The 26,859-nt window shown below is 39.4% G+C and overlaps 3 protein-coding genes across 3 annotated transcripts in view; 2 read left to right on the forward strand and 1 right to left on the reverse strand.

Moving 5' to 3' along the window:
- Positions 1-2,110, forward strand: part of si:dkey-237h12.3 (teneurin-3) — a 157,679-nt gene extending 155,569 nt beyond the window's left edge. Inside the window, exon 28 of the mRNA XM_020509186.2 lies at positions 481-2,110. Within this exon, the coding sequence (XP_020364775.2) occupies positions 481-1,233 (753 nt within the window). The 3' untranslated portion in view covers positions 1,234-2,110. The remainder of the gene's footprint in view (positions 1-480) is intronic.
- A 13,719-nt stretch (positions 2,111-15,829) lies between these two features.
- tdo2a (tryptophan 2,3-dioxygenase a) lies at positions 15,830-19,553 on the forward strand. The gene is made up of 12 exons (XM_020452836.2): positions 15,830-16,027; positions 16,186-16,291; positions 16,480-16,570; positions 16,835-16,905; positions 17,248-17,375; positions 17,496-17,682; positions 17,792-17,899; positions 18,015-18,126; positions 18,244-18,301; positions 18,394-18,473; positions 18,632-18,722; positions 18,846-19,553. The coding sequence occupies exons 1-12, from the start codon at positions 15,990-15,992 to the stop codon at positions 18,997-18,999; spliced, it is 1,224 nt and encodes a 407-aa protein (XP_020308425.1). The 5' UTR covers positions 15,830-15,989; the 3' UTR covers positions 19,000-19,553.
- On the reverse strand, positions 19,464-26,538 carry ctso (cathepsin O). The gene is made up of 8 exons (XM_020452837.2): positions 26,215-26,538; positions 25,824-25,929; positions 25,507-25,631; positions 24,803-24,970; positions 24,480-24,601; positions 22,944-23,107; positions 22,593-22,685; positions 19,464-19,721 (listed from the first exon to the last, which is right to left on the reverse strand). The coding sequence occupies exons 1-8, from the start codon at positions 26,425-26,427 to the stop codon at positions 19,687-19,689; spliced, it is 1,026 nt and encodes a 341-aa protein (XP_020308426.1). The 5' UTR covers positions 26,428-26,538; the 3' UTR covers positions 19,464-19,686.
- Between the last annotated feature and the right edge of the window lie 321 nt (positions 26,539-26,859).

Here is a 26,859-nt window from a genome sequence, read left to right on the forward strand (position 1 = left end):
TCATAGGAAGAAGTACAAATTGGTTTCCATTTATAATTTAATTAATTTGGCACAGTAGCAAATAACTTATCTAGAACTTTTCATTTATTGTATCCAGTTTACGTTTTCTGCTGACCAAGACAATGTGTTATATTTGCCCTTGCAGTACACATTTATAACACAGATATAATTATACTGTACTTGTAATACAAATTCATAAGAAATACATAGACATTTATACACACTACATATGTGACATTACCACTTGTCATTGTTAACATAATCATTATTCAATGCTTACTAAGCTGTCAAGAATTGCCTAGTAATCATTATATGATAAAAATCCACAACGGCATTTGACCTTATTGTAGCATTATCTCACTTCCTGGTAATACAATTATCTTGCAGGCACTGTTGACGCCTGCTTCTGCTCATGAATGGACTGCAGTGTGAAGTTCTGCCATGCTCAGACATTAACGTTTCACTGCATTCTCTTCACAGTCCATCTCTGGGGTCCAGCAGGAAGTTACCAGACAGGCGCATGCCCTCCTAACATTTGAGCGGCTGCCGGAGGTCAATGCGGGCCGAGGCCGCCGAGGCGAGAAATCTTGGTTATGGTTTTCAGCCGCCCAGTCCCCTATCGGTAGGGCCGTCATGTTTGCCATCTACAAGGGCACCGCCCACACTCACACGCTCAACGTAGCCAACGAGGACTGCATCAAGGTGGCCACCGTCCTCAACAATGCCTTCTACCTTGAAGACCTGCACTTCACTGTGGAAGGCTGCGACACTCACTACTTCGTCAAGCCCGGCCTGCCCGACGGCGACTTGGCGACACTGCGTCTCACCAGCGGCCACAAGACCCTGGAGAACGGTGTCAATGTCAGCGTGTCCCAGTCCACCACGGTTATGGACAGCCGGACTCGGCGCTTTGCAGATGTGGAGTTGCGGCGTGGGGCGCTTGCGCTGCATGTGCGCTATGGCTCCACGGTGGACGAGGAGAAGGCCCGCGTGCTTGAGTTGGCCCGCCAGAGGGCGTTAGTGAGTGTGTGGGCCAGGGAACAGCAGAGGGTGCGCGATGGCGAGGAGGGCGTCCGCCCATGGACAGAGGGAGAGAAGAGGCAGCTCCTGAGCAATGGGAAAGTGCTAGGGTATGACGGGTACTACGCACTTTCCATCGAGCAATATCCGGAGTTAGCGGACAGCGCTAATAACATTCAGTTCCTACGGCAAAGTGAAATAGGGAAAAGGTAACTAACTATTGTGCACTTGCTGCCAAAAATACTTTGAATGGCCTGTTTCAATAGAGGCATGGCGACGGGGGGAATGAAAGCATCAATAGTGGCATGGCCAAAGATTAAATATAGCTATGTCCGAGTGGGGTGTGTGTTTTTGTAAATCATATGGGATCGAAAGCAATGCTGTGCAATGCTGTTAAACAGGGGACTACTACAGAGTAAATGTATAACTACGCCAAACCTTAATATGGGCAGTGACAAGATGTACCTCTGTAGCACAAACTCATTGGACTGTTGACTCTCAACCAGGAGCCAGGAGAAATAGTAGTGTTTTGGGAAATATTTAGTCTTTTTTTGTCTCTGTTTTTTACTTAGTGTTGTCTGCTTAAAATTAAAAGAAAGTATTTAAAGGTGAAATGAAATGTTTACATACGCATTATATCTGCACTTCTCTGGAAATATGATGTATGAATTTTTACTCCTCAATAGGCAATGTCGATTACCAGATGTTTGTCTTGAATCGATGACCTTTCAATTTGAGGTTTCGTCTCACTCAGTGACCATCACACCTAACATGTCGAAATTGAGAAGCACTCCCTTTGATAAACCCTGGCTCATACCCCTTTGTGTTGCTTTTAAAAAGGACATCATAACAAGTTACATGTTATACAAAATATTTGTTTTGTGTATCTGCCTTGGTAGGAGATCAGGGCAAAATATGTATGAAGGAAGTCTGGCACAGATACTTGTCTTGTCCAAGCACAGGAACACCATGTTTTGTAAATTATGAGTTTTATTGTTTTGTTTTCTATGAAATTGATTAACAGACCATTGATGATTATACCAAGTAATTTATGTTGTGTTTATACCTTGTAAATAAAATCTAAAACCTTTTTTTGGATATTTTTTGTATTATGTTACAGAAGAAACAATATTGGATATTGCATCATAATGTGTCTTTGAATTATGCGTCTTTGAATTATGAAATTTAATTTAGAAGTCTCTGCAATTTTTGTTGCATAAGGTATGAAATATCCTGTCAAGAAACAGTAAAAACAAAATCTATTTAAGGTGGTACAGACGATCACTATATACCACATTCAGTGAAATATCTGCTCCTTGCGTGTTGATCACGCATAATGCCTTGTGACTTGGCCCCTGTCCAATAAATATTTAATGAACACAAATAATTAATGAACGCATATCCCCCAAACAAGTTTGTCCAAATATAGAATCCATACATGTTAGCAGCTATCATAACTTGTGTTTTGTATAATTAATAAGATCATGGATTAAAACGCTTTCTTTCGAGTCAGCCATTTTCATTTGTCATTTGTTCTAATGAAATGGTAGTACCGTAGTCTTTACTAAAGATGTTTACTAAAGGCGTTTAGAAAGTGTTCAATGAGACCTTCATTTCCTAAATGCGTGCCCTAAAATGATTAAAACGGCCAAATTCTGCTCCTCTTTGAAGTCAGCTGTTTGTAACAGTTGAATTGAATTGTTTAAATTGTGACAGAACCGATTTGTGAGTGTAACAAACCAGGATTTTTGACAGGACAAGACCCCTTAACACTGATGGCTTCTATCAACTTCATAATCCTAGGGTTTCGGGGTAAGTCGTCTTCGCTCTATACAGTTCTGAACGGAAATGTAGATTTTGGATTGTAATAATTGCTTGCCCTTCCTAATGTTATCAAAGCCTTAAGAGTTGTATCAGATCACAGGGCAGAAACTCGGTAGAGTTTTAGGCTCAATTATAGCCTGCCCACTTAATCATAGGCATGAGCCTTTGAAGAATTCTTAATGTGATACTAATTTGTTGAACATTAACATTTCTTCAAAATGTACAGGTGATGCAGTTCCCAGCCTAATTGTAAGGAATCACATGTAATTCTGATCCATGCTATTTTAATAATTGGTTTTAAAGGAAATGAAGGACCACATTTCATACAACACATATGATGGTGACTATACAATCCTCTGTTGCTCTCTAGTGGTACAGTGTCTACAGCAGAGTAGTATTTACTTTACTAGGCAAGTCAGTTAAGAACAAATTCTTATTTTCAACAATGGCCTAGGAACAGTGGGTTAACTGCCTTGTTCAAGAGCAGAACAACAGATTTGTACCTTGTCAGCTCGGTTACAAGGCCAATGCACTAACCACTAGCCTACCTGCCACCCCAGATAAGCATTTGTGGATAAGATATTATGCCTGCATTCCAGTATTTTGATCGGGGGTCAGTACTTTACCTACTACAATACAATACGCAACCAGTCACTGTACGGAGTTTTTATTAAACAAAATATCTTTCATATTTTGTTTTATATTGCAGAGAAGACTGCAGGACTCCATGACATGATTTCTTAGCAGAAGCATCAAACATCACCGTAGCATCAGATGACTGCATCCATTGGCTATTAGTACCCAGATACAGCATCAAACAAGCACAGCAATGGGCATGATCACCAAGTTTTAGCAACATTTACCTATGCTTCAAACAGAATAGCTAAGGTGTCCCAGTACAAGTGTAAGCAAAATTATCAACGGCATAGTTCAACATAACCACTATCACTGTGTGACCACAACAGGCACATTCAAAGCAAACCAGCAGATCAAAACACACTGCTATGTGGCCTACTTCAAAGAACATCATAAAAGCCATGGCACAACTTACCAAGTATATCAAAGACCAACAGCATTATGCAATAAGCACATCAGACGCATGTGAAAGACATCCATGTTCTAAAATTCAATTGATGTGACTCGTATTCATTTCATATGACACAAAGGAATCAAAGTCCCAGTGTCTGAAATACCAGTGCAATCATACATGGCATGGGTGTACACACATTTTTAACTTGAATGAGGGAAATTGGTTTACTGGTATGTGTTGCCTTGGACAATGCATGAACATTCCAGTGGCATAGCGCAGTTTCGCAGGGCCTCCTCAGTTTCTGAGCAAGGCCCCACTCACCCCTCAAAAATATATAGAGAAAAATTTGCAGTTTTATAACTATTCTCTTGTTATTTCACACATTTTGCCATGAGGCTGAGATTTTTTTTGGCTGAGCTCAGGGATTCTTCAAAGACGGGACAATATCAAATATATGTCTTCATGTTAACAATTTTGAAATATATGTTTTGATAACCCAAAATATTAGCTATCACACCATATAAAGGAGCAACCATTTTTAAAAATGTTTTCATAAAATTACACCATAAAAGGCAATTTGTACAATTTTTGTCCAACAAATGTTTAATGGCCTTGATTGTTTAATTCTAACATTAGAATATTCAAATATGTAATACAAATCATCAAACTTATTTTTGTTTTGTTTTATAGCGCTATTAAATGCTTCAGGGCTAATTCCGTTAGCATTTTGGCATGTTTTTCTAGATTTACAACATAAAACAAAATTTCTAAAGCAAACATGATCCCTTAGGTCTAGCACAGCAAATATTTCAATTGTTTAAGCATATGTTGCAGAACAGTGATTATTCTTTCAGAATATTGACCAAAAACATTTCTTAAGGGGGTTAGCCATCAGTGACGGACTTGACAAACCCCTAATGGAATTGACAAACGATAATTAAAACAGACTTATTTTTGATAATGAATATCCTCAATAAAAATATGATTTCTATTAGATTTTCCAGCACTCTGACAGAATTGACGTTAGACAAAAATCTGACAGATTTGATATTTCATGGAGTTTATTGAAAATTTGCATTTTTCTTCATTCAAGTGGTATACACTGTAGCAATTGAGTTTTTCCTCAGTTGCTTTATGACTCTAAAACCTAATTAAATGTAACATATTTGAACAAAAATTCAATTTTTTATTTTCATCTATCAGGCAGATGGCGTTGACAGTTCATTGTTGGGACCATGATGATTCCAAAATTGCTTTTTTTAAATATATCAAAAGTAGAGTACTTTGCAGACCACGGCTGCTGTCCAAACACTTAAAAGAGACACCCTACTGTATTGCCTCAGCCCTCAAATTAAGTGGACACTTCTGATGACGTGTCGTGACGTCTGACGATGAGTATACACTTGCAGGGCAAGGTGCGAGGGAGGAAGGAATGATTTTTAAATGGACCACCCTTGGCCGGAAAATCATCACTCGTTCATCCCATGATGATTGATTTTAAATCAACCACCGGTGGCTTGTGGGTGCTTTATATGTGCTACAGTCAATTATGAGTGCATGTCTACTTATATTAAATATATAATTATTAATATAGGTCTACTGTATGCTAGCTAGCAAATTAATTAGCTAACTAACGTTAGCCTGCCTAGCTGGAACTTCTGAAGAAGGATTTTTTTTTATTTCTACAATTTCCAAAAGAAAACCAAACAAAAACATATTTACTTTTTACGAGACATGTTTGTGCCATCATGTGTACTAACTTATTTGCATTCGTTTTTACTTACACTTGTATGTTGACTTCTCTATTGATGTTGTTTTTATGTTTTCACTGACTTTTCTTAGCGGATGTACAATTGTCGTGAATTGAATTATGGAGAGTTTCAGGCCCTGGAGTGAATTTAATTGGACACTCGCAAAGCTGACTAAAAACAAGGGCTGAGGGGCTTACGTTGCAAACTCCCCTTGCTTGGCTAATCATTTGGAGCACCCTCCAAGATGACGACGGGGATTCCCCCAAGGGCATAAGGCGAGGGTAAGTTGACGAGGGTATCTCTTTTTAGTGTTTGGACCGCAACACATGAGTGGTCTTGTTGCACTGCATGAGGACATGAATAAGGGGTCCCTATAGTATAGCTGTCCCTGTTCATTCCTGATTCATTTAGGATTTTAGACAAATATGACGGAGTTGACCAAATCTCCAGACACATTTCGGAATCAAAGTTTTAAGATAAATGTTATTTAAAGTCACAGAGGGCTTTTGCAAGAAACTACATGTGACCCGATTCAGGAAACTAGGTGTATGTTGCAAGTCACGATGTCACAGGAGAGCCTTTTGAACGTAAAAAATATTTTTTTATCAAAATGTGTTTTTTGGCAGAAATGCCTTCTCGAACATGTGAACATTCCTGTGCCTTAATATCAAATTTGTATGTTATCTGTAAATACGAATACAATTGTTAAATTACGAGCCTAGTTGGTTTAGCCACAGAGAAAGAGAGCAACCTTCTCGCCAGCCATGATAACTTGAGATAATGCGTGGGCTGGACATGCCGAGGGATGAGTTTGGATTGGTCTGCGGTGTTGCATCTTGTGTCTATAAAATGAGCTCCTCGTAATCCGTAGATAATCCTTTCCTCTGCAGTTTTTTCGAAAGATATAATGATAGCCATGGAGAATTGCAAATATGTTACGGAGAACTGCAAATATGTTGTTACTGCTCTCAATAACATTGCTGCCCTGAATTGCAAAAAATTTGTGTGGGCTACTTTCTGGAGGATGATGGTACCATGCTGACTCTCTCTGACTCTGAAAATGAATCAGACAATGAGGAAATCCCTGATTTAGGGAAAAACATTTTAATTGAAGAAGACATTGTAGAGTCTTCTGATGACAGTGCTGGAGATGAAACAGCAACAATCAACAGTGTTGTTGTCATGGAAGAAGTTGACCGAGTTTTGAAATCAGTGGAATGTCTGATAGAAGCAACAAGACACAGGACGTCTTAATTAATTAAAGGGGTTGCAGTCTGCCGTGAAGCTTTCATCCATGTATACGGGTAAGAATGTAACATTGAACCTACTATATTTGGTTAACTTCAGATAGCTATGACAATTGGTTTGTATTGCTAGTTAAAGCTTGCTGTTAGCTAGCCAGCTGGAGTTCGAAGGCTGGTTTTCTAAAGTTACTCTATGGATTGGGATTTTAGTTCATTTTTTAGCTAGCTAATGTTAATGTTACATGTCTAAACAAAAGACCCCAAGTTAAAGCTTGCTGTTAGCTAGCTAACGTAAGCGGAGGTTAGATGGCTGGCTTGCTAGCTAACATTAACTTACATATATGAAGTGTGTGTAACGTTAGTATCTGGAATTTTTCTTTCAGCATCAGTAGAACACCCTCGACTCTCCTCCACCAGTCATACAAGGAGAATGATCTAATGGCTCCCATCAAAAAGAGAACTGGCCCAAGCAAGCACAGGTTACACCTGAAGCATGAGGACTTGCTGTGAGTGGTGAACTTCATCAACAACTACGCAGAGGATCATGCAATAGCATTACCAGGACGCCACCCAGGACACAAACACTTTGGTGGAAAGCTGCTGCCATCCCATGTGACAAAAGCATCAGTGTGGCGTCTCTACAAGGAATCGATGACAACACTTGGAATGTAAAGCATAAACCCATTTTGATTATTTAATTGACCTCCAACATCGTTGGACCATTGGCACTACTTTTATTGATCTCACATTTTTTGGGGTATTTTCCAGAGGTATGTGTAGTCTTCCTTCAGGAATCTGTGGAGAAAATTGCTGCCCCACATTTCAAGCACTAAGCCGAGGACAGACCTGTGCTGGCAGTGCCAGATGAAAAACTATCAGGTCTTCAGATCTACCAGAAGCTGTTTAATCAGCCAAGCTGAAGAAGCAAGAGCAGCATCTCCTGCTTGTTCAGAGTGAGTGGTCTGTCTACCAGAAGATGGTTGCTGACTATATATATATGGGAGGCAGGCAAATACATTTCACTGATTGGTGTAAAGACAGGTTGACAGGAGCGAGACAATTAATTGTAATTTATCTTAATGTTCTTTTGTTGTTTGCAGGTGCACTATCCTTCTGTCATTATGCAGCCAGGTCCCATCTACTTTTTATCTCCTCGCAAGTGTGGCTTCTTTGGTGTCTGCTGTGAAGGAATACCACAACAAGTCAACTACTTGATTGATGAAGGCATGTCAACCAGCAAAGGCAGCAGAGCAGTCATCAACTACATTCACCATTTCTTCACCAACTACGGAGTTGGGGAAACAAGTGTGGATCTGAATTGTGATAACTGCAATGGCCAAAACGAGAACAAGTTTGTGCTCTGGTCTTGTGCCTGGCGGACCATGCACAAGCTCCACCGCAGTCTGGACCTTAATTTCCTGATCACAGGCCACATCAAGTTTGCCCCCGACTGGTGCTTCGGCCTCATCAAGCAGCACTTCAGAAAGACCAGGGTGAACACTTTGTCTGAGATTGCTGGTGTTGTGAAGGACAGCACTGTGACAGAGTTTGTGTGTATGCATTGATATGTAGGCTACGTGTGCCTATAAAAAAATGTAAGTAATTTTGTCTTTGAGCTGTTCCTGTCAATTGATGTTCTGTATTATGTCATTCTGTATTATGTTTCATGTTTTGTGTGGAACCGAGGAAGAGTAGCTGCTGCTTTTGCAACAGCTAATGCAGATCCTAATAAAATACCAAATACCAATACTCTGTACTTCAGGATGCTGCCACAGATCAAGCAGTACCAGCACTTCAGGTGAATGTCATTTCCATTGCATTGTATGAGGTTATTCTTCTTATTGAAACTTGGGAGGTGAATTGATGTTGTGCAAGGATGTAATGTCTTCTAAAAAAAAATCTTCAAGTTTAACAGCGTCAATGCTCTGGAGCCTGGTGTTGTTGTTTCCAGGTTTCAGCTGCTGCGCAACGCTGACATCCTTCCTCCCATAGATGGTCTGCCTGTACAAGCACCACCTGGACTGGACACAGCTAGACAAACGTATGTTTTTGAGAAGATCAGGGAGTTTTGCGACGAAGAGGCTATGGATATCACATGCCCTGCACCATAGTCAATGGAAGGACAGAAACACACTCTCAGGGGTACATGCTCAGTCCCCTCCTGTACTCCCTGTTCACTCATGACGGCACGGCCATGCACGACTCCAACACCATCATTTGCCGATGACACAACAGTGGTAGGCCTGATCACCGACAACGAAGAGGCAGCCTATAGGGAGGAGGTCAGAGACCTGAACATGTGGTGTCAGGACAAGAACCTCTCCCTCAACGTGATCAAGACAAAGGAGAGGATTGTGGACAACAGGAAAAAGAGGACTGAGCATGCCCCCATTCTCATCAACTGGGCTGTAGTGGAGCAGGTTGAGAGCTTCATGTTCCTTGGTGTCAACATCACCAACAAACTAACATGGTCCAAGCACACCAAGACAGTCGTGAACAGGGCACGACAAAACCTATTCCCCCTCAGGAGACTGAAAAGATTTGGCATGGGTCCTCAGATACTCTAAAGGTTCTACAGCTGCACCATCGAGAACATCCTGACTGGTTGCGTCACTGCCTGTTATGGAAACTGCTCAGCCTCCAACCGCAAGGCACTACAGAGGGTAGTGCGTACGGCTCAGTACACCACCGGGGCAAAGCTTCCTGTCATCCAGGACCTCTATACCAGGCGGTGTCAGAGGAAGGCCCTAAAAATTGTCAAAGACTCCAGCCACCTTAGTCATAGACTGTTTTCTCTGCTACCGCACGGCAAGCTGTACCAGAGTGCCAAGTCTACGTCCAAGAGGATTCTAAATAGCTTCTACCCCCAAGCCATAAGACTCCTGAACATCTAATAAGATGGCTACCCAGATTATTTGCTTTGCTTTGCTTTGTTCATGCGTGGTTCGGATAGACCAGTCATCAGCACTATCTGCAGTGCCTCTTTTCAAATGATTATCAAATGACTCTCATGGCTGCTACTTTTTTTTTTTTATCCTGCTCCTCAGCCACTTTACCCTTGATTGTATGCATACAACCACCTCATCTATCACTATCGTTGTTGATATTGTTCATGTACATAGTGTATATTTGATTTATATTGCCAATATCTATTTCTGATATTGCTGTTATGCAAGTAACCATTGGCTGTACCGTTTACACCTTCTGTAGAGACCCATCCACTTAGCAAGACTTATCAAAATAGTGATATATCAAATTAATATTGATATGTATGGTCGTGATGTGATTTTGTGATTTTGTGACATACCACACAGACACGCTAAACACAAATTCTTAGTTTATTAATTATGTCTGAGTGTTGGAGTGTGCCCCTGGCTATAGGTCAATAAAAAAATCGGGCCATCTGGTTTAAGGAATTTTAAATTGTTTATACTTTTACTTTTGATATTTAAGTACATTTTAGCAATTCCATTTACTTTTGATACTTTAGTATGGAATTTGATACTTTAGACTTTTACTCAAGTTGCATTTTACTGGGTACTTAATTTTACTTCAGTAATTTTCAATTAAGGTATCTTTACATCTGGACACTTTCTGTTTACCTGGATTTTTTCCTTATGGTAGGCTACAACCACTTTTAGTCTTAATTTTCACTACACTACTCACTGTTTAGCATGACTTAAAATGTGAATCCTTAAAGAGATGGGTGTGGCTGCCTTAAGAGGGTGTGAACAATGCTGAATGGGTGTAGACCAAGGAGAACTCTCGAGTGGGTACCAAAACATTCAAAGGCCCTTTTCTCAAAAGTGAGTTCACAATTGTATCAACTTTCAAATTAGAATTACTTTCCCATTGTTCCTCAAAAATGCAGTGTATGATATACCATTTTGTAGCTCTGTCTCTACTTTTTACCTATGTAAAAAACACAATTTCAAATGTTGCTACATAGACCGAATCCAGCTGGTGAGATTTCTTCATTCAAGTGGTATACACAGCAGCAATTGAGTTTTTCCTCAGTTGCTTTATGACTCTAAAACCTAATTACAGTTGAAGTCAGAAGTTTACATACAGTACACTTAGGTAGGAGTCATTAAAACTCGTTTTTCAACCACTCCACAAATAACTTGTTAACAAACTATAGTTTTGGTAAGTCGGTTAGGACATCTACTTGTGCATGACAGTACTTTTTCCAACAATTGTTTACAGACCGATTATTTAACTTATTATTCACTGTATCACAATTCCAGTGGGTCAGAGGTTTACATACACTAAGTTAACTGTGCCTTTAAACACTTTTTGGGGGAGTTTGAAGTTGGCATCTTTTGCTCCGGACAAGGGCATTTTCAGGCCCTGACATGGAAATAAATCATATTGAAAGTATTGAGACAACTCCAGAAAAAATGTTTTCCCTAAAATTCCCCTAAATGTAAATTGCAGTCCTGTACAGGGATATCTACTCAGATGTTATTTTAGTCTGTAGCCACTAACCTACAGAACTGCGATCAAGATGGTATATCTGAACAAGATGGCCTGTCTGCTACTTCAAGCTACTTTCAAAGATATAATGAGCTGTTGACAACTCCCTCACAGAGATGAGACTGTTTTAAACCAGAGTGGATTGATGTAAGGAGAATTTGATCTGTGGCATTTTTGGTGTCAGGCTCCTGATACATCCATCTGAAAGGCTTGATCGGAGCCAATCAGTTACCGGTCCATTGTCACAAAGTGCCTCCCCAACTTGGCGACAGTGGGCTCAAAACAGTCATCTATTCCCTTGAAAGGTTGGAAGATTGACAGCCTTGTTTCAAAAAGCCTTCCAACATCAGGCAATGATTGGAGCTTTAAAGGTTGACCACAAGTTTGGTCAGATGCTATATTTTTTTCTTTGTATTTAGGGCTCTATCCGATCTGTAAAGCTGAAGTGTTACAGATTCTGCAATCGAAATGTAATGGTAATTTCAGAGTGAGCCTAGAATGCAGGCAACTAAAGTTTCTTTAAATTTCAATCACGCTTCTGCCATGCGGATTGAATAAAGCCCTTAGTCTGGATGGAGCACATGTCAGAACCCATCATCAAGGGTTGTACTGACTCAGACCATGAAGACCACATGTAGTTAATGGCCAGCATTGTCATGAACTAATCAATTAAGTATCTGGGAGAAAGCAAACCAACAACTGGCCTTCATGACTGTCTGGCCTTTGAAAAGGCTTGGCGATCAATCAAGAGTGTCTGGGTCACTGTTTCAAGCATCTAGCATGTCCTCCATATGGCTCATCTCTGTGCTGGGTGTATACCAGCTAAGACAAGAACAAAAGCTGTGGCTGCTTTAGTGTGTACTCTAGCTCTCTGCAGCATGCAGCATCAGTGCAGGTTGGCACTGTGTCCCCAACCAGAAATAGTTGCTTGTTATCATATCTCTGATCTTCTGAGGAGAGGCACAAAAGGCTTTTGGGACTTGGCTCAAAGGCGTTCTACAAAGAGACTTGGTGAAAAACAGGAGCAATATTGATCAATAGCTAATGATCTCTGGGAGATTTAAAGTGACTTGAGGCGTGCTGGAACTGGGATTTATTTATCCATTATTTTACCAGGTAAGTTGACTGAGAACACATTCTCATTTGCAGCAACGACCTGGGAAATAGTTACAGGGGAGAGGAGGGGGATTAATGAGCCAATTGTAAACTGGGGATTATTAGGTGACCGTGATGGTTTGAGAGCCAGATTGGGAATTTAGCCAGGACACCAGGGTTAACACCCCTACGATAAGTGCTATGGGATCTTTAATGACCTCAAAGAGTCAGAACACCCATTTAACGTCCCATCCGAAAAACGGCACCCTACACAGGGAATTGGGATATTTTTTTAGACCAGAGGAAAGAATGCCTCCTACTGGCCCTCCAACACCACTTCCAGCAGCATCTGGTCTCCCATCCAGGAACTGACCAGGACCAACCCTGCTTAGCTTCAAAAGCAAGCCAGCAGTGGTACTCAGGGTGGTATGCTGCTGGGATAACTGTTCTATGAAGAGCTATGTATGATTGTCACCAAGTTCTGTTGGGATGTGACAGAGATGGATTTGTAAATGAATTACCTTATTTTATATAGATGTTAATTATGTAGTATGATTACTTAATATTGTATCATGATCCATATTTGTTAGGAAGAGTGGAAAGAGGCCATGGTCACCTTAAAGACAAGGCTGTACTTTCATGCTTTGTTTACTCCTAGAGGCTATAGCGAGTAGAAAGCAGATGGAAGAAGATAATAAGTAGCCTTCCTGGCTGATACCAAACTCAAAGTCTTCCTGACTTCAGTGTCTGGTGAGGAGGTTTTGATGTTGTTGGCACAATGTCCCCTTAACATGGGACTCAGCTCGTTTTACACCAGGGGGTCTGGACGGGCAAAGCAAATAGTAAGGCAGCACATACAGGTCTTTACAATAAGAGTCTGTTTTTCCTATCATTATTTATTTGTATGGAGTCACATAGGCAGGTAGAGTGGAATTATAGTCTATGTACCCATGGCTACACTTGCAACTGGTATACTGACTTCGATTTGTGAGTTGTGTAACATGTGTAACATAATATTTGTAACATAATTACAATAATAACATATTTGTAACATAATATTTGTAAACAAACTCAAAGAGATTGTGGCTAAACTTCCTCTCACTAATGAATTGGTTTATTTCTCAGTTTTCTGATTATTATTTGCAAAATCCTTGAAATCGTGCCTTCTGCAAACAGAAAAGTAACTAAGTACACCTGTATCTACACTGTAATTCCACTTTTCCTATGTAACTACTATGTACAAACTAATAGGTAATTACGGACACGTTTTGTAGTGTGACTGATGTGGTTTATCCATCTCTCATCTATAAAAAAACCTAGCCGTGCTGAATGTTTAGGGACCAGCAATAGCCTCTGTGCTTCAAAATACAATATGGGCTGCCCAGAAGAGTAGATCAAAGGCATAGTTATGTCAAGGTTGTGTCAACGAGGTTCTCAGAAAACAAAATACATATAAATGACAAAATTACAGCAAGTCAGCATTTCTATGGCAAAGATTACACATTAACTGAACTACAAATATTGAAAGACTGATTCCCTGGTAGCCTATGACCGCAGTTACAGGTTACAGGATCTTAATTTGATCACTCTTTTGTTGCTGAGAAACGCAGATGAGCTTTGTCATTTACATAATTTCACTGTAAAACCACACTAACACATGGTTATATTAACAGTATTGCACTTTTGATGTAGCCTAGGATAATAGCCTAACCACCGATCAAGCAAAATGATGTACTAAACGTTCAGATCCTGTTGCTGCAGGATTATTTTTGCTGTGACAATATAGATCAAATTAAGATCCTAGATCTGTATGCTCAAATACATTTAATTTTGTTTTATCAGGTCAATATCGGGGATGGGACAGGAGATAAACAACATTACAGAACAACAAGGGGCGGCAGAGTAGCCTAGTGGTTAGAGCGTTGGACTAAATCCCGAGCTGACAAGGTACAAATCTGTCGTTCCGCCCCTGAACAGGCAGTTAACCCACTGTTCCTAGGCCATCATTGAAAATAAGAATTTGTTCTTAACTGACTTGCCTAGTAAAATAAAGGTCAAATAAATAAAAAAACATTGGACAGCATTACAAATGCTTTTTTTAAATAGTATGTCTAAGCTGGAAGTAGAAGCCTAAGTGTTGTTGTCCATTAGTTTTCTCCAATTAGGGGAGGGGTGGTAGGGTTAGGGCAAAATAATAAAGGAAAAAATATATATTTTTAAATATCTATATTTTATATATTTACAATAAAATATATGGAGGATTGGAAATTATACAGACAATTACATTGATGGAAGCCACAATCTGTCTGCAATATTAAAGCTGATCTATCAGGTCAATATCGAGGATGGGACAAGAGATAAACAACATTACATAACAACATTGGATTTTTTTATCCAACTCATGTTTGCACCAGAAAGAACATTTGAGAAATTATATAATTCACTTGTTGACAACTTGATAATTCAATAGAGTGAGGGTACTACAACTCATATCCAGTTATTGTTGAACACTTGGCAGTTCAATAGAGTGAGGGTACTACATCTCAGATCCAGTTATTGTTGACAACTTGGCAGTTCAATAGAGTGAGGGTACTACATCTCAGATCCAGTTATTGTTGACAACTTGATAATTCAATAGAGTGAGGGTACTCAATCTCAGATCCAGTTATTGGTGACCACTTGGCAGTTCAATAGAGTGAGGGTACTACATCTCAGGGTCAGTTTGGATATACTTGAGCTGTAATAAATAAGATGTAGTATATGCATAAAAACATAAATAAATGCAATAATTACAATGTACAATATACAAAAAAACGATTGAGAAATACTGCAGAAAGACATTTCACAGGTGAAAAAGATCTCAAATTGATATGATATGCCTATAGATAATTCTATAAGATACACTTTGGGATAATAACAAGGCCTCTGATGACCTACATGTTTTAAAAACTTAAACTCAAATGAGTAAGCTAAGGAAGATACACATTTTCAAGTAACATGATGCTAAGATAAAACAGTGTGATGGTTGAATAACAGCTCATATTATGAACTGCACATTACACATCTGATGATAGAAGTATGTTTTGGTTGATTGCAAACATAGATTGCTAAGATGTTTTGACCTTTTTACATCCAGTGAGTTTACCCAAGAGAAGGTAAACAAGAACGGTTGGGACTAAAAATAACAAGATAACACAAATAAAATATACCGTGTCTGTAAAAATGTAGATAGGTTCAGAACTCTTGTGAAACAGCACAGTTGAAAAATAAATGGTAAATAGAAGTCAACTGGATGTTCTTCAGTGATAGATGGGAGGGGTTGCAGGTAGCTGAAGGTTGGGGCTATTGTAAAATATATTATGCCCCCCCCCCCCCCACACACACACACACTTTGGATGGAGCAAAAGGAGGTGGGCCGGATGTTGAAATATGCCAATAACATGACGTGGTGTAGAGCCCTTAAATACCTGGGTTTTCACAGAGATAGTTTCATTAAACCAACGGAAGAGGATCAAATCTTTACTTTAATTTTGAATCATTTGGATAACAATGAGTGGTGGATGTCCATACTTTGAGAAGAAGCACTTGTATGCAATCATTGCATTTCAAATTCTGTTTTAGTCAAATGTTTGTGACATTTCAAAGACATATAATTGAGCTGAATGCTAAATAAATGATCTTTATCATTATTATGATTTGCATGACAGCTAATCAATGACAATACATGTGTATTTTCATTCCCCAGGTTATTCAAGAGCAAGCTGCTTCTGAATGAGGAGGAGGCAGATGAGTCTCAAAAAGGAATTAACAAGGCCAGCAAAGGTGGCATCATCTATGGTGACTACCTTCAGGTAAAGCGTTCTCTATCTTCATCTAACTTAATCTTCTACAAGGTTTTTAACATAGTATCATTGTCTTCTGCAGATGGAATATTTGCTCCATCCCTTATAGGTGAATTAACATAACGGGTGGAATGGAAGTACAATTTTAATTTGTGTTAGCTGTAGTACTAAATGTTATTTGTTTTGATTCATTATAGCTTGACAAGGTTGTGACGGCCCAAGTTCTTCAGAGTGAACTGAAAGGGAACAAGATCCACGATGAACATCTTTTCATTGTCACCCATCAAGGTGAAGTATGTTTGTGGTCAAATATCATCAAGATTTGAGAATCAATAGAGGAATTGTAATCATAGTGTGCATGCATGCCCTTTGGTTCCATTTGAAATCCAGTCAAATCAATACATTAATCTAACCATTTCATTGTGGTTGCACCTAATCCTGGAAGACTTGAATAGCAATTCACCACCAACTTTCCATCAACAAATGATCAATTTAATTTAATTGCAAAGGTGGGACATTATGATTAATTTAATTTGTATTATTTTATTTCAGCATATGAACTCTGGTTCAAGCAGATTCTTTGGGAACTGGATTCAGTGCGAGAGATTTTCATTAGTGGACATGTAAGTACCTCAGAAAGAAAGAGTACCCTGACAAACATTTCAATCCGAGCAGTGTATTTGTTTTTCTTTCTAAATTAAAGGTACATTCTAGAAATTAAAGTTGCTATTGTGTACATCAAATTGTGGCTTGAATTTAACATATAGTTCATAAATTATGAAAATACAATACGAGTCAATGCTTTACCTCATTAAACCACAAAATATAAATAAGGTCAATGACCTAAACCTTTTTTCATGGGTGTTAAGCAGTGTGCTTCTTTCTGTCCAATACGGTCCAATTTCAGCACCCATAGAAGCCAAAAAATTATAGAGCTCATCTTTAAAATGGTCATGCTTCACCAGGTTCGTGATGAACGCAACATGCTGAAGGTCAACACCCGCATACATAGGATCGTTATGATCTTCAGGCTGCTGGTCGACCAGTTCTCCGTGCTCGAGACAATGACCGCCTTGGACTTCTATGACTTCAGGTAAGCCCCATAGTTAACCCATGGAGAACCTTTAGCTTATATAAATCTTTGTAAACCTTTAACCTCATAAAATGATACCCTCTTTACAATTGTAACACTCTTTACTCGTGTGTGTTGTAGAGAGTATCTGTCCCCTGCCTCCGGGTTCCAAAGTCTCCAATTCCGTCTGTTGGAGAACAAGATTGGGGTCCCTGACAACCTGAGGGTCCCCTACAACAGGCGTCACTACAGGGACAACTTCAAAGGACATGAGAGTGAGATGCTGCTCAGTTCTGAGAAGGAGCCTTGTCTGCTGAAATTGGTAGAGGTGTGTGAGAAGCACTAAAGCAAAATTACTGAAACATATGAAAAGAGATACTGTTTGAATACTTGATATCATAGCAGTATTGAGAAATACTGTGTGTTGTTCTATTCAGAAATGGCTGGAAAGGACCCCAGGTCTTGAAGGCGATGGGTTCAACTTTTGGAAAAAACTGGAAGCCAACATCTTTGAAGGATTGTGTCTTGAGAAAAAGAAAATCGCGGTATGGGCTGTTTTAAAATAATCCAGTAGCAAAAACTTGCACAACATTACTTATAAGGTTACATAAATATAAAATAACATGACCAAAAGCTATGATCTTATTGTCCTTTTGGCAGAAAATGCCAGACTCTGAGGAGAAGGAGGAGATGATGGAAGAGCTGACGAAGCAAAAAGAGCTCTTCACTTCTCTGTTTGACATCAAAAGACATGAGCATCTTTTGAGCAAAGGTGAGTACCTGCATCCAGGCTAAGCATCTAACACCAACTGCCTCAACAATTCACTAGACATAATTAGTTTAAAACTACAGATCCCAGGTCTAAGAAACCATCCTGTTGTTTGGCCAGGTGAGAGACGGATCTCCTACAAGGCTCTCCAAGGAGCTCTGATGATTTACTTCTACAGGTAAGGAGGGTTCCTTACAGTTTAGGCAGGCTTATGTTTGGTCACCATTTGAGATGTCATTATTACATTGTGGATTGTTCTGTTATTTTTAGGGAGGAGCCCAGGTTCCAGGTTCCCTTCCAACTCCTGTCCAACCTGATGGACATTGATACCCTCATGACAAAATGGAGATGTAAGTTACATCCAAAGACATATTGTATGTAAAGAACAGTTACAGGTGTCCCTTACACCATTTGTATTTCACAGTAGATAACATGCTTTCAACTGTCTAGAGTATCATTGATCTGGAACAGTTGAAATAACAAGTGTAATATTCCTCCTGTGTCTCAGACAACCATGTGTGCATGGTGCACAGAATGATTGGTAGCAAAGCAGGCACTGGAGGCTCCTCTGGCTACCACTACCTGCGCTCTACTGTCAGGTATGTCATATATGATTAGCTATTGAAATAAACCGGATCCAAAGCAATCCAGAGTTACTGTCAAGCACATGCTCTTATACCCCTTCAAAGAGCTAAGTAGGTGTTCGTTCTTCTCTCTAACAGTGATCGCTACAAAGTCTTTGTGGATCTCTTCAACCTGGCCACATTTTTGATACCTCGGCACTGGGTGCCCAAGCTGGACCCCAATGAGCACACATTCCTGTTCACTGCAGAGTACTGTGACAGCTCCTACTGCAGTAGTGAGGATTCAGACTAGAACCTGTTATTAACTGTCGAAAGTGGTCAGTTCAGATGGAGGAAAGGTGACAACGAAAGGGAACCTCTTTAAACTATGAAGACACACGTGACCCAGTGGGCATTATATAATATATATAAAATACATTTTATTTATAATGGGACAAGTAACATAGTATATAATCTTAACCACATAAGCTGTCTGCATGTATATATTGTTAATATAATTATTTAGTGTTTATAAAGTATATTGTTTATATAATATTTTGCTGTATTTAAAGTAAGAATTTGATCTATGTACATGGCCTAATGAATGATAATCATGCACCGACCCATGCACTTTGGGTTATTCTGAATGTGTACCCTAAAGAAGCCTATTGTTCATCTTTTTTAGAGTAATATGTTTTTGTACAGTACTTGGATATTGGCGGATTGGGTGTTTTTATGTGATGTCAGAGAAATGACCTGTAGACTTTATTCACCATATAAATGATCACAGGACTGCAAAGAAATATATTTTATTGTATCAGAAGAATATAAATTGTATCTGTCTCAATAAAAATATTGTACTGAAAAGGTTGCCAGAAAATGACTTTGACCTCCATGGGAATTGTCTTGAAAATAATTCCTTCAAGAGTTGATCGAGAATTTGGCAGTACTGAACACACTAATGAATCCCTTTAGAAAAAACATCAACGTCCCCACACAGTCACAGGAAGACAGCAGTCACAGAGTCTGCAATACCTACAGAAAGGACAGGAATGGGGAGATTTGACATAGAGCTATAACTGTAAAATGATTGACAAGGCATTTCCACAGCAAATATGCACAAATCATTGATAGTCACTCACTGCTTATGAAAACAAACTCCTCCAATAAAGAACGACTGATTAAGATGAGCCCATCACAATGTCTACAGTGTGAAGGAGAATGTGGCTCAATCCCTGCCGGTCATGCATGAGGTAACGTGTTAAAACATCACCTTGTGACCTGTCATCAAGGCAATGGTGGCTGCTTTGAATAATCTAAAATATATTTTGATTTGTTTAAAACTCTTTTTGGTTACCACATGATTCCATATGTGTTATTTCATAGTTTTGATGTCTTCACTATTATTCTACAATGTAAAATAAATAAATAAAAACCCTTGAATGACTAGGTGTGTCCAAACTTTAGCCTTGAGGTGTGTTGGGTCATTGTCCTGTTGAAAAACAAATGATAGTCCCACTAGCGCAAACAAGATAGGATGGCGTATTGCTGCAAAATGCTGTGGTAGCCATGCTGGTTAAGTGGGCCTTAAATTCTAAATAAATCACAGACAGTGTCACCAGCAAAGCACCCCCACACCACCTCCATGCTTCACTGTGGGAACCACACATGCGGAGTTCATCCGTTCACCTACTCTTGAGTCTCACAAAGACAACGGTTGGAACCAAAAATCTCACATTTGGAATCAGACGAAAGGACAGATTTCCACCAGTCTAATGTCCATTGCTCATATTTCTTGGCCCAAGCAAGTCTCTTATTATTATTGGTGTCCTTTAGTAGTGGTTTCTTTGCAGCAATTCGACCATGAAGGCCTGAGTCAGGCAGTCTCCTCTGAACAGTTGATGTTGAGATGTGTCTGTTACTTCAAAGTCTGTGAAGCATTTATTTGGGCTGCAATTTGTGAGACTGGTAACTCTAATAAACTCTGGGTCTTCCATTCCTGTGGCAGTCCTCATGAGAGCCAGTTTCATTATAGCGCTTGAAGGTTTTTGCGACTGCACTTGAAGAAAACTTTAAAAGTTATTGAAATTGTCCAGATTGACTGACCTTCATGTCTTAAAGCAATGATGGACTGTCATTTCTCTTTGCTTATTTGAGCTGTTCTTGCCATAATATGGACTTGATCTTCTCTATACCACCACTACCTTGTACAACTGATTGGCTCAAATGCATGAATCTCAGCTTCATTAAATAGTACCCACAAAACACCAGTCTCAACGTTAGCAGTGAAGAGGCGACTCCGGGATGTGCCTCTGTCCCATGTCTGTGTTCTTTTGCACATCTTAATCTTTTATTTTTATTGGCCAGTCTGAGATGTGGCTTTTTCCTTTGCAACTCTGCCTAGATGGCCAGCATCCCAGAGTCGCCTCTTCACTGTTGACGTTGAGACTGGTGTTTTGTGGGTACTATTTAATGAAGCTGCCAGTTGAGGACTTATGAGGCGTCTGTTTCTCAAACTAGACACTCTAATGTACTTGTCCTCTTGCTCAGTTGTCCACCGGGGCCTCCCCCTCTTTTCTATTCTGGTTAGAGTCAGTTTGCTCTGTTCTGTGAAAGGAGTAGTACACGGCGTTGTAAAAGATCTTCAGTTTCTTAGCAATTTCTCACATGGAATAGCCTTCATTTCTCAGAACAAGAATAGCCTGACAAATTTCAGAAGAAAGTTCTTTGATTCTGGCCATTTTAAGCCTGTAATCGAACCCGTAAATGCTGATGCTCAAAAATGCTCAACTAGTCTAAAGGCCAGTTTTATTGCTTCATTAATCAGCACAACAGTTTATGTTAGCTGTGCTAACATAATTGCAAAAGGGGTTTCTAATTATCAATTAGCCTAAAATAATAAACTTGGATTAACTAACACAATATGCCAATGGAACACAGGAGTGATGGTTGCTGATAATTGGCCTCTGTATGCCTATGTAGACATTCCATAAAAAAAATTATCTGCCGTTTCTAGCAACAATAGTCATTTACAACATTAACAATGTCTACACCTTATTTCGGATCAATTTGATGTTATTTTAAAATGGGACAAAAATGTGCTTTTCTTTCAAAAACAAGGACATTTCTAAATGACCCCAAACTTTTGAAAGGTAGTGTACATACATATCTATATAACAATTCACACTATGAGATTGGAATAATACTGTGAAATGATGATAATGCCCTTTTAGTGTAAGAGCTGTTTGAAAAAAGACAGACTGATATTTCAGCCTGTTTTGGTGGGATGGAGTTGCCCTGCCTGGTGACATAACTGGGCATTAAATGAGTTACACCAATAAGAAAGAGAGATCCAAACCGCTCCGCCAACAACAGCTCATTTTCAGTGTTCCCGTCCCCACTAAGACCACAGGCCAATTTGTTCTTAACTGACTTGCCTAGTTAAATAAAGGTTAAAAAAAAAGACAAAATAATTTGAGAAATTGGTGAAAGTCTTTTCATGCCACTTCAATACCAAAGATAATTTTTCGTAGCAGTTTAGGAGAATTAACGTAGCCGGTAAGGAGACTGAAGTTAAGGTTAGGAAAAGGGTTAGCTTAAATGCTCCCCTAACCTGCTACACAAATCATTTTTTAATCGAAGTGGTGTGAAACGAGTGTGTCCTATTTTAAAGCTATTAAAAAAATTATTTTTGACAATTTTAATTGAAAACAATCACAGTAAGGTAGTTAATCGTTCACCAGAAACTATTTGATTCTGAAATAAAAACAGCTGCATTGGACCTTTAAATGAAAAGTGCTCAGAATATAAAACATTATGCTTAGGCAACAGGTATCACTAAACAAATTCCGGGACAATGTTGCATCAGGCAGTGTAAACACTAAGTGTAAACAAGTTCAAACTCACCACAAACATTGCCTCCCATTTTAATGTAAACATAACCTTCGTTACCCCATGACGTTCCCCATGAGTTTTGTACTATCCAGTATGGCACGTCACCTGAAACAGAGGGACAATGTTTAGAATGTTCAGCCACACACTATGAACACTACTGTAGACAGAGTATTCCATGCATATGAAATTGGCATCATGTCAAATTGTAGTAATAAAATGTAAAGATTATGACAGAATTCACATCAACTACAAACTTTCTGAGTGTGTGTCTTGTTTGTGTGCATCTTGTGTGTATTTTTCTTTGTTTATTTATTTGTGTGTGGGCGCCCAGATGAATGCATATTTAGTGAGTGAATGGAATACCGGTGGTGTCGTAACCAGTGACCAGCACAGCATGGTTGGCATGGTGGCAGGAGCAGTGGTGCTGCATGATGCCACCCAGATAGTCCTGCCAACTGATGGCATCCACAGTCACAGCCAAGGGTCCCCACTCCACCAACCTGCCCATCATAGCCTCCTCAAGCCCACTAGAGAAGACATCACAGGCACCCCACCGGGCAAAGATATCAGATCAACATCCACTTTTGGTTGATGTTTAATTGAATTAATTGTCCAAATGTAATTTCAAAACCATTTGTTGATTTGCGGTAGACATCTGGGTTAAAAAGAGACCAGTCGGGATTCAATCTGATGGTGGATTTGGACAATGCACCATGTAAAGGTAATTTCCTATTGAGTGGACCTGCAGTGTTTACTGTGAATGTGGTCTCTGCAAACAGAGCAATATTGCCTTTGAAATGTGCATTGTGGACTAAGCGCGATCGGATTGAATCCCAGCCAAAATGAGACAAAACCTGTGAATGTTGAAACGTTAAACCACTTAGCCTCGTTAATGCGTCATTACTATGCCCATACAGTAGACGGTTGATACAACATTATATAATAATATATGATGTAAATCAGGGATCAAAACACTATCTGAGCTTGGACCCTTTTTCTGACCACATAACCAGACTACTACAAACACCTTTAACCAGGGCTCAGAGTTCTTCCTGGTCGGGAAAGTATGAGGGAGAAAGGAGCAACGCTAAGCTAGAAAATCATTATTAAGATAGCTGTAAAAACTAAAGAGGAGTAACAAAAAAAGCTAGTCCGAACCCAGGATAAAGAGGTTCACCAAGTTTAAAGATGCATGGAACAAACAGCACAGTGAAATACTTGTGTAAATAAGAACATCCCTATTCAGTGACCATAAACATCACATTGTTTTGAGTCAGCAGTGATTTTTACCCACAATGCACCGTAGCCACAGGATTAACTTAGTACATGTCTGAATAAACAACAGGATATGAGCGTCGGGGACACGGCAGCGGGAACCTCGGTGTTAATGACCCGTCTCTGTCTACAGCATATTAGTCTGGTAAACAGTGATACTGCATCTGAATCGCAACCACCTTTGAACCTTTGGTGCAGTACTTAATGAAAACATTGCACTCACTACATTTTAGTTATTTATGGGGACACTCTCATCCAGAGCGAGTTACAGGAGCAATTAGGGTTAAGTGACTTGCTCAAGGGCACAGACAGATTTTTCACCTAGTCGGCTCGGGGATTAGAACCAGCGACCTTTCGGTTACTGGCCCAACGCTCTTAAATCGCTAGGCAAACTGCCTCCCTGAACTTGGGAAAATACTGTAAGAGTCCCTGCTGTATCGTGAAACATTTCCCGAAAGAACATTGGAGTATTTGTGCTTAACTTGTGCAGATGGTATTGTTTATATGCAACTATACACCTGTGCTATATGCCAAGTCACAGTCATATATGACTTCATAAAAAATAAATGTGTTAAATATTACCCATTAGAACTCCACATAAAAAAGGTGCTGACACTCTTATACCTGAAATCATGGGCAGCAAAGTCCTTCACCAAAACACCATCATGTGACTGAGAAAATAAATGGCAAATTCCAGTCTCGGCCTTATATGGGTATTCTGACTGTTTCACCAACTTAACCCTAGTCTGAAAGAAAAGGACAGGGAGAAGCAAACTCAATGCATGTTTATGCTACATGTAAAAATCATTTAATGTTGAACATCTTGTTGATCAACAGGTATACAGTAGTAGTCTAACAGTGGAAATCACCATCACTTCTAAATAATCAATGACAAACATTTGATATTACACGAGATGCTTAAAAGTCCTCAGAAAACATATCTGGACCTGTTTCAGCCAGCTCAGGGCCCTGGTAATGGAGCCTCCATTGCAGCCCTGGTTCTTGTAGGAACAGTCAATGACTTGTTGCACACTGAGCTGTTTCAATGGCTGGCCTGATTTGGCATAGACCGACTCTATGGCACCCACAACACTGAACGCCCAGCAACCTCCACACTGCAATGAGAGACACTTGACATTCAAGCATCGGCATTTAACATTACAACGAGACATTAACATGAACATCTAAATATCCAAATAAATTGTTAATATACTTTATAACAAATAGAGATAATGTCAGCAATATGTGATTTGATGTGGGATGTGTGGAATTTATGCAGTATAAAGATGTCTTATTATGAAAACAATGTCCATGTGTCAAAAGATGGATAGTAAGACTATAAAATGGTTCTCCACTGCCATCTACTGACTGTAGTGGAAATGTTGAACAAAAATGCAAAGTTACTGTGATAAGTCTCTCGTACCAGACGTTCGCAATAGCCTGGGGACAAGGTTACGGTGATACAACATAACACCTACATATACATGATTGTCAAGAGGTTTTTTCTTCATAGAAGTTAATACAAAGTGAGTGTTTTTTACTTCTATGAGGAGAAAACCTCTAGACAGAGTTCAAAGTCAACTTCAATAAGGAAGTGTGTCACCTTGAAAAGACAAGTATGTTGATATCTTAAGGAAAAGGAAGCTCTTACTGCTTGTTGATTCTGTACTGATCCGACTGCAGACTGGTCCCTCCAGTCAAACTTGGCAGGCAGTCCCTCTGTCTTCAGTCCTGAGTAGGGAGGGACTGTTTCAGCTGTGGCAGTCAAATACAGGTCTGTAGAGAAAGTTCAATTACATTTCAGTGTTCAAGTAGGCTATAGCGATCTTCTTCCAGTTAATGTGGTGTTTGGTTAGCCTCCATGTTTATTTTGGTTTAAATATACAATTAATAATCAATACTAACCCAGTCAATCAGTTTTGTTCACTGGGAAACAAATACATTCGTTTTTGTTTTGCATATTATTACCTCTGAATTCATTTATTGACAAATCCGAGAACTGGTTAATGCCATATTTTGCGGAGTCTTTGTCTGTTGACAATGAGTTCAGGTATGCATGCCTTTTGATGGAATTCTGCAACAGACCACAATGTCACTGTACATGTCACAGTAGGCTAACTCTCATGGCATATCCAGAAGGTATAACAATAGTCTTACCCCCCACTTAATTTATTTTTTAATTGACGAACATATTTCAAAACTTTGATAAACCTACAGTATATCCATCCCTCTTCCTACGCAAATCACGTTAGTCTCTCTTCTGACACAGTGCCCGCACACAGCTGCAACTCCCCAGTTGCAAATACAGTTTAATTCAACTAATATAAATACGAAAAAGCCATAACACCGACAGGCCTACCTTAAAATAAGATCTGCGCCGATGATAACAATCACTGTGGGGTTTATAATTCCGATGAAATTGTTTCCTAAACGACTCAAAATCAACATCAGTGTCTACAGAGCAGTTGGACTTCCTGATAGTTTGCCAAACGCCACTACAACGAACAACATCGGAAAAAGTAAGTATGCCTAAATTTAGGAGGAACATGAGAAACAATGTAACACCCGTCATTTGAAGTATAGGACAAATGACATTGTAGCCTAAAATATATTCGTTTTAGCTCAATTTCCTCTTCGCCGTCTCCGTTTTTCTTCTTCTCTGGGTTCAATTCAGGAGACTAGACCTACACATTTACACATGCAATACCGCCACCTATTGAGTTCATAGCTATAATGGATTTAGTGGACAATTGGGCCAAAATAAATGATGTAACGTTACAAATTAAGCATATAATCCAAAAAAGTATAATGACCAAATGTATGTATTCCACCTGGATTGATATGGACATTATGAGATGAAGGTAGCCTATGGTTTTCTGGCAAGAGTTTTATCCACTTGAGGGCGCTTTAGTACCATTAATGCAAGCACTATTACCAGAAGTCTAAGAACATGTACTGTGTAGCCTATGTACTGTATATCCTATAGGGTGGTTGTGTAAGTGTA

Source organism: Oncorhynchus kisutch, linkage group LG19, assembly GCF_002021735.2.
Source record: "Oncorhynchus kisutch isolate 150728-3 linkage group LG19, Okis_V2, whole genome shotgun sequence".
Lineage (NCBI taxonomy): Eukaryota > Metazoa > Chordata > Actinopteri > Salmoniformes > Salmonidae > Oncorhynchus > Oncorhynchus kisutch.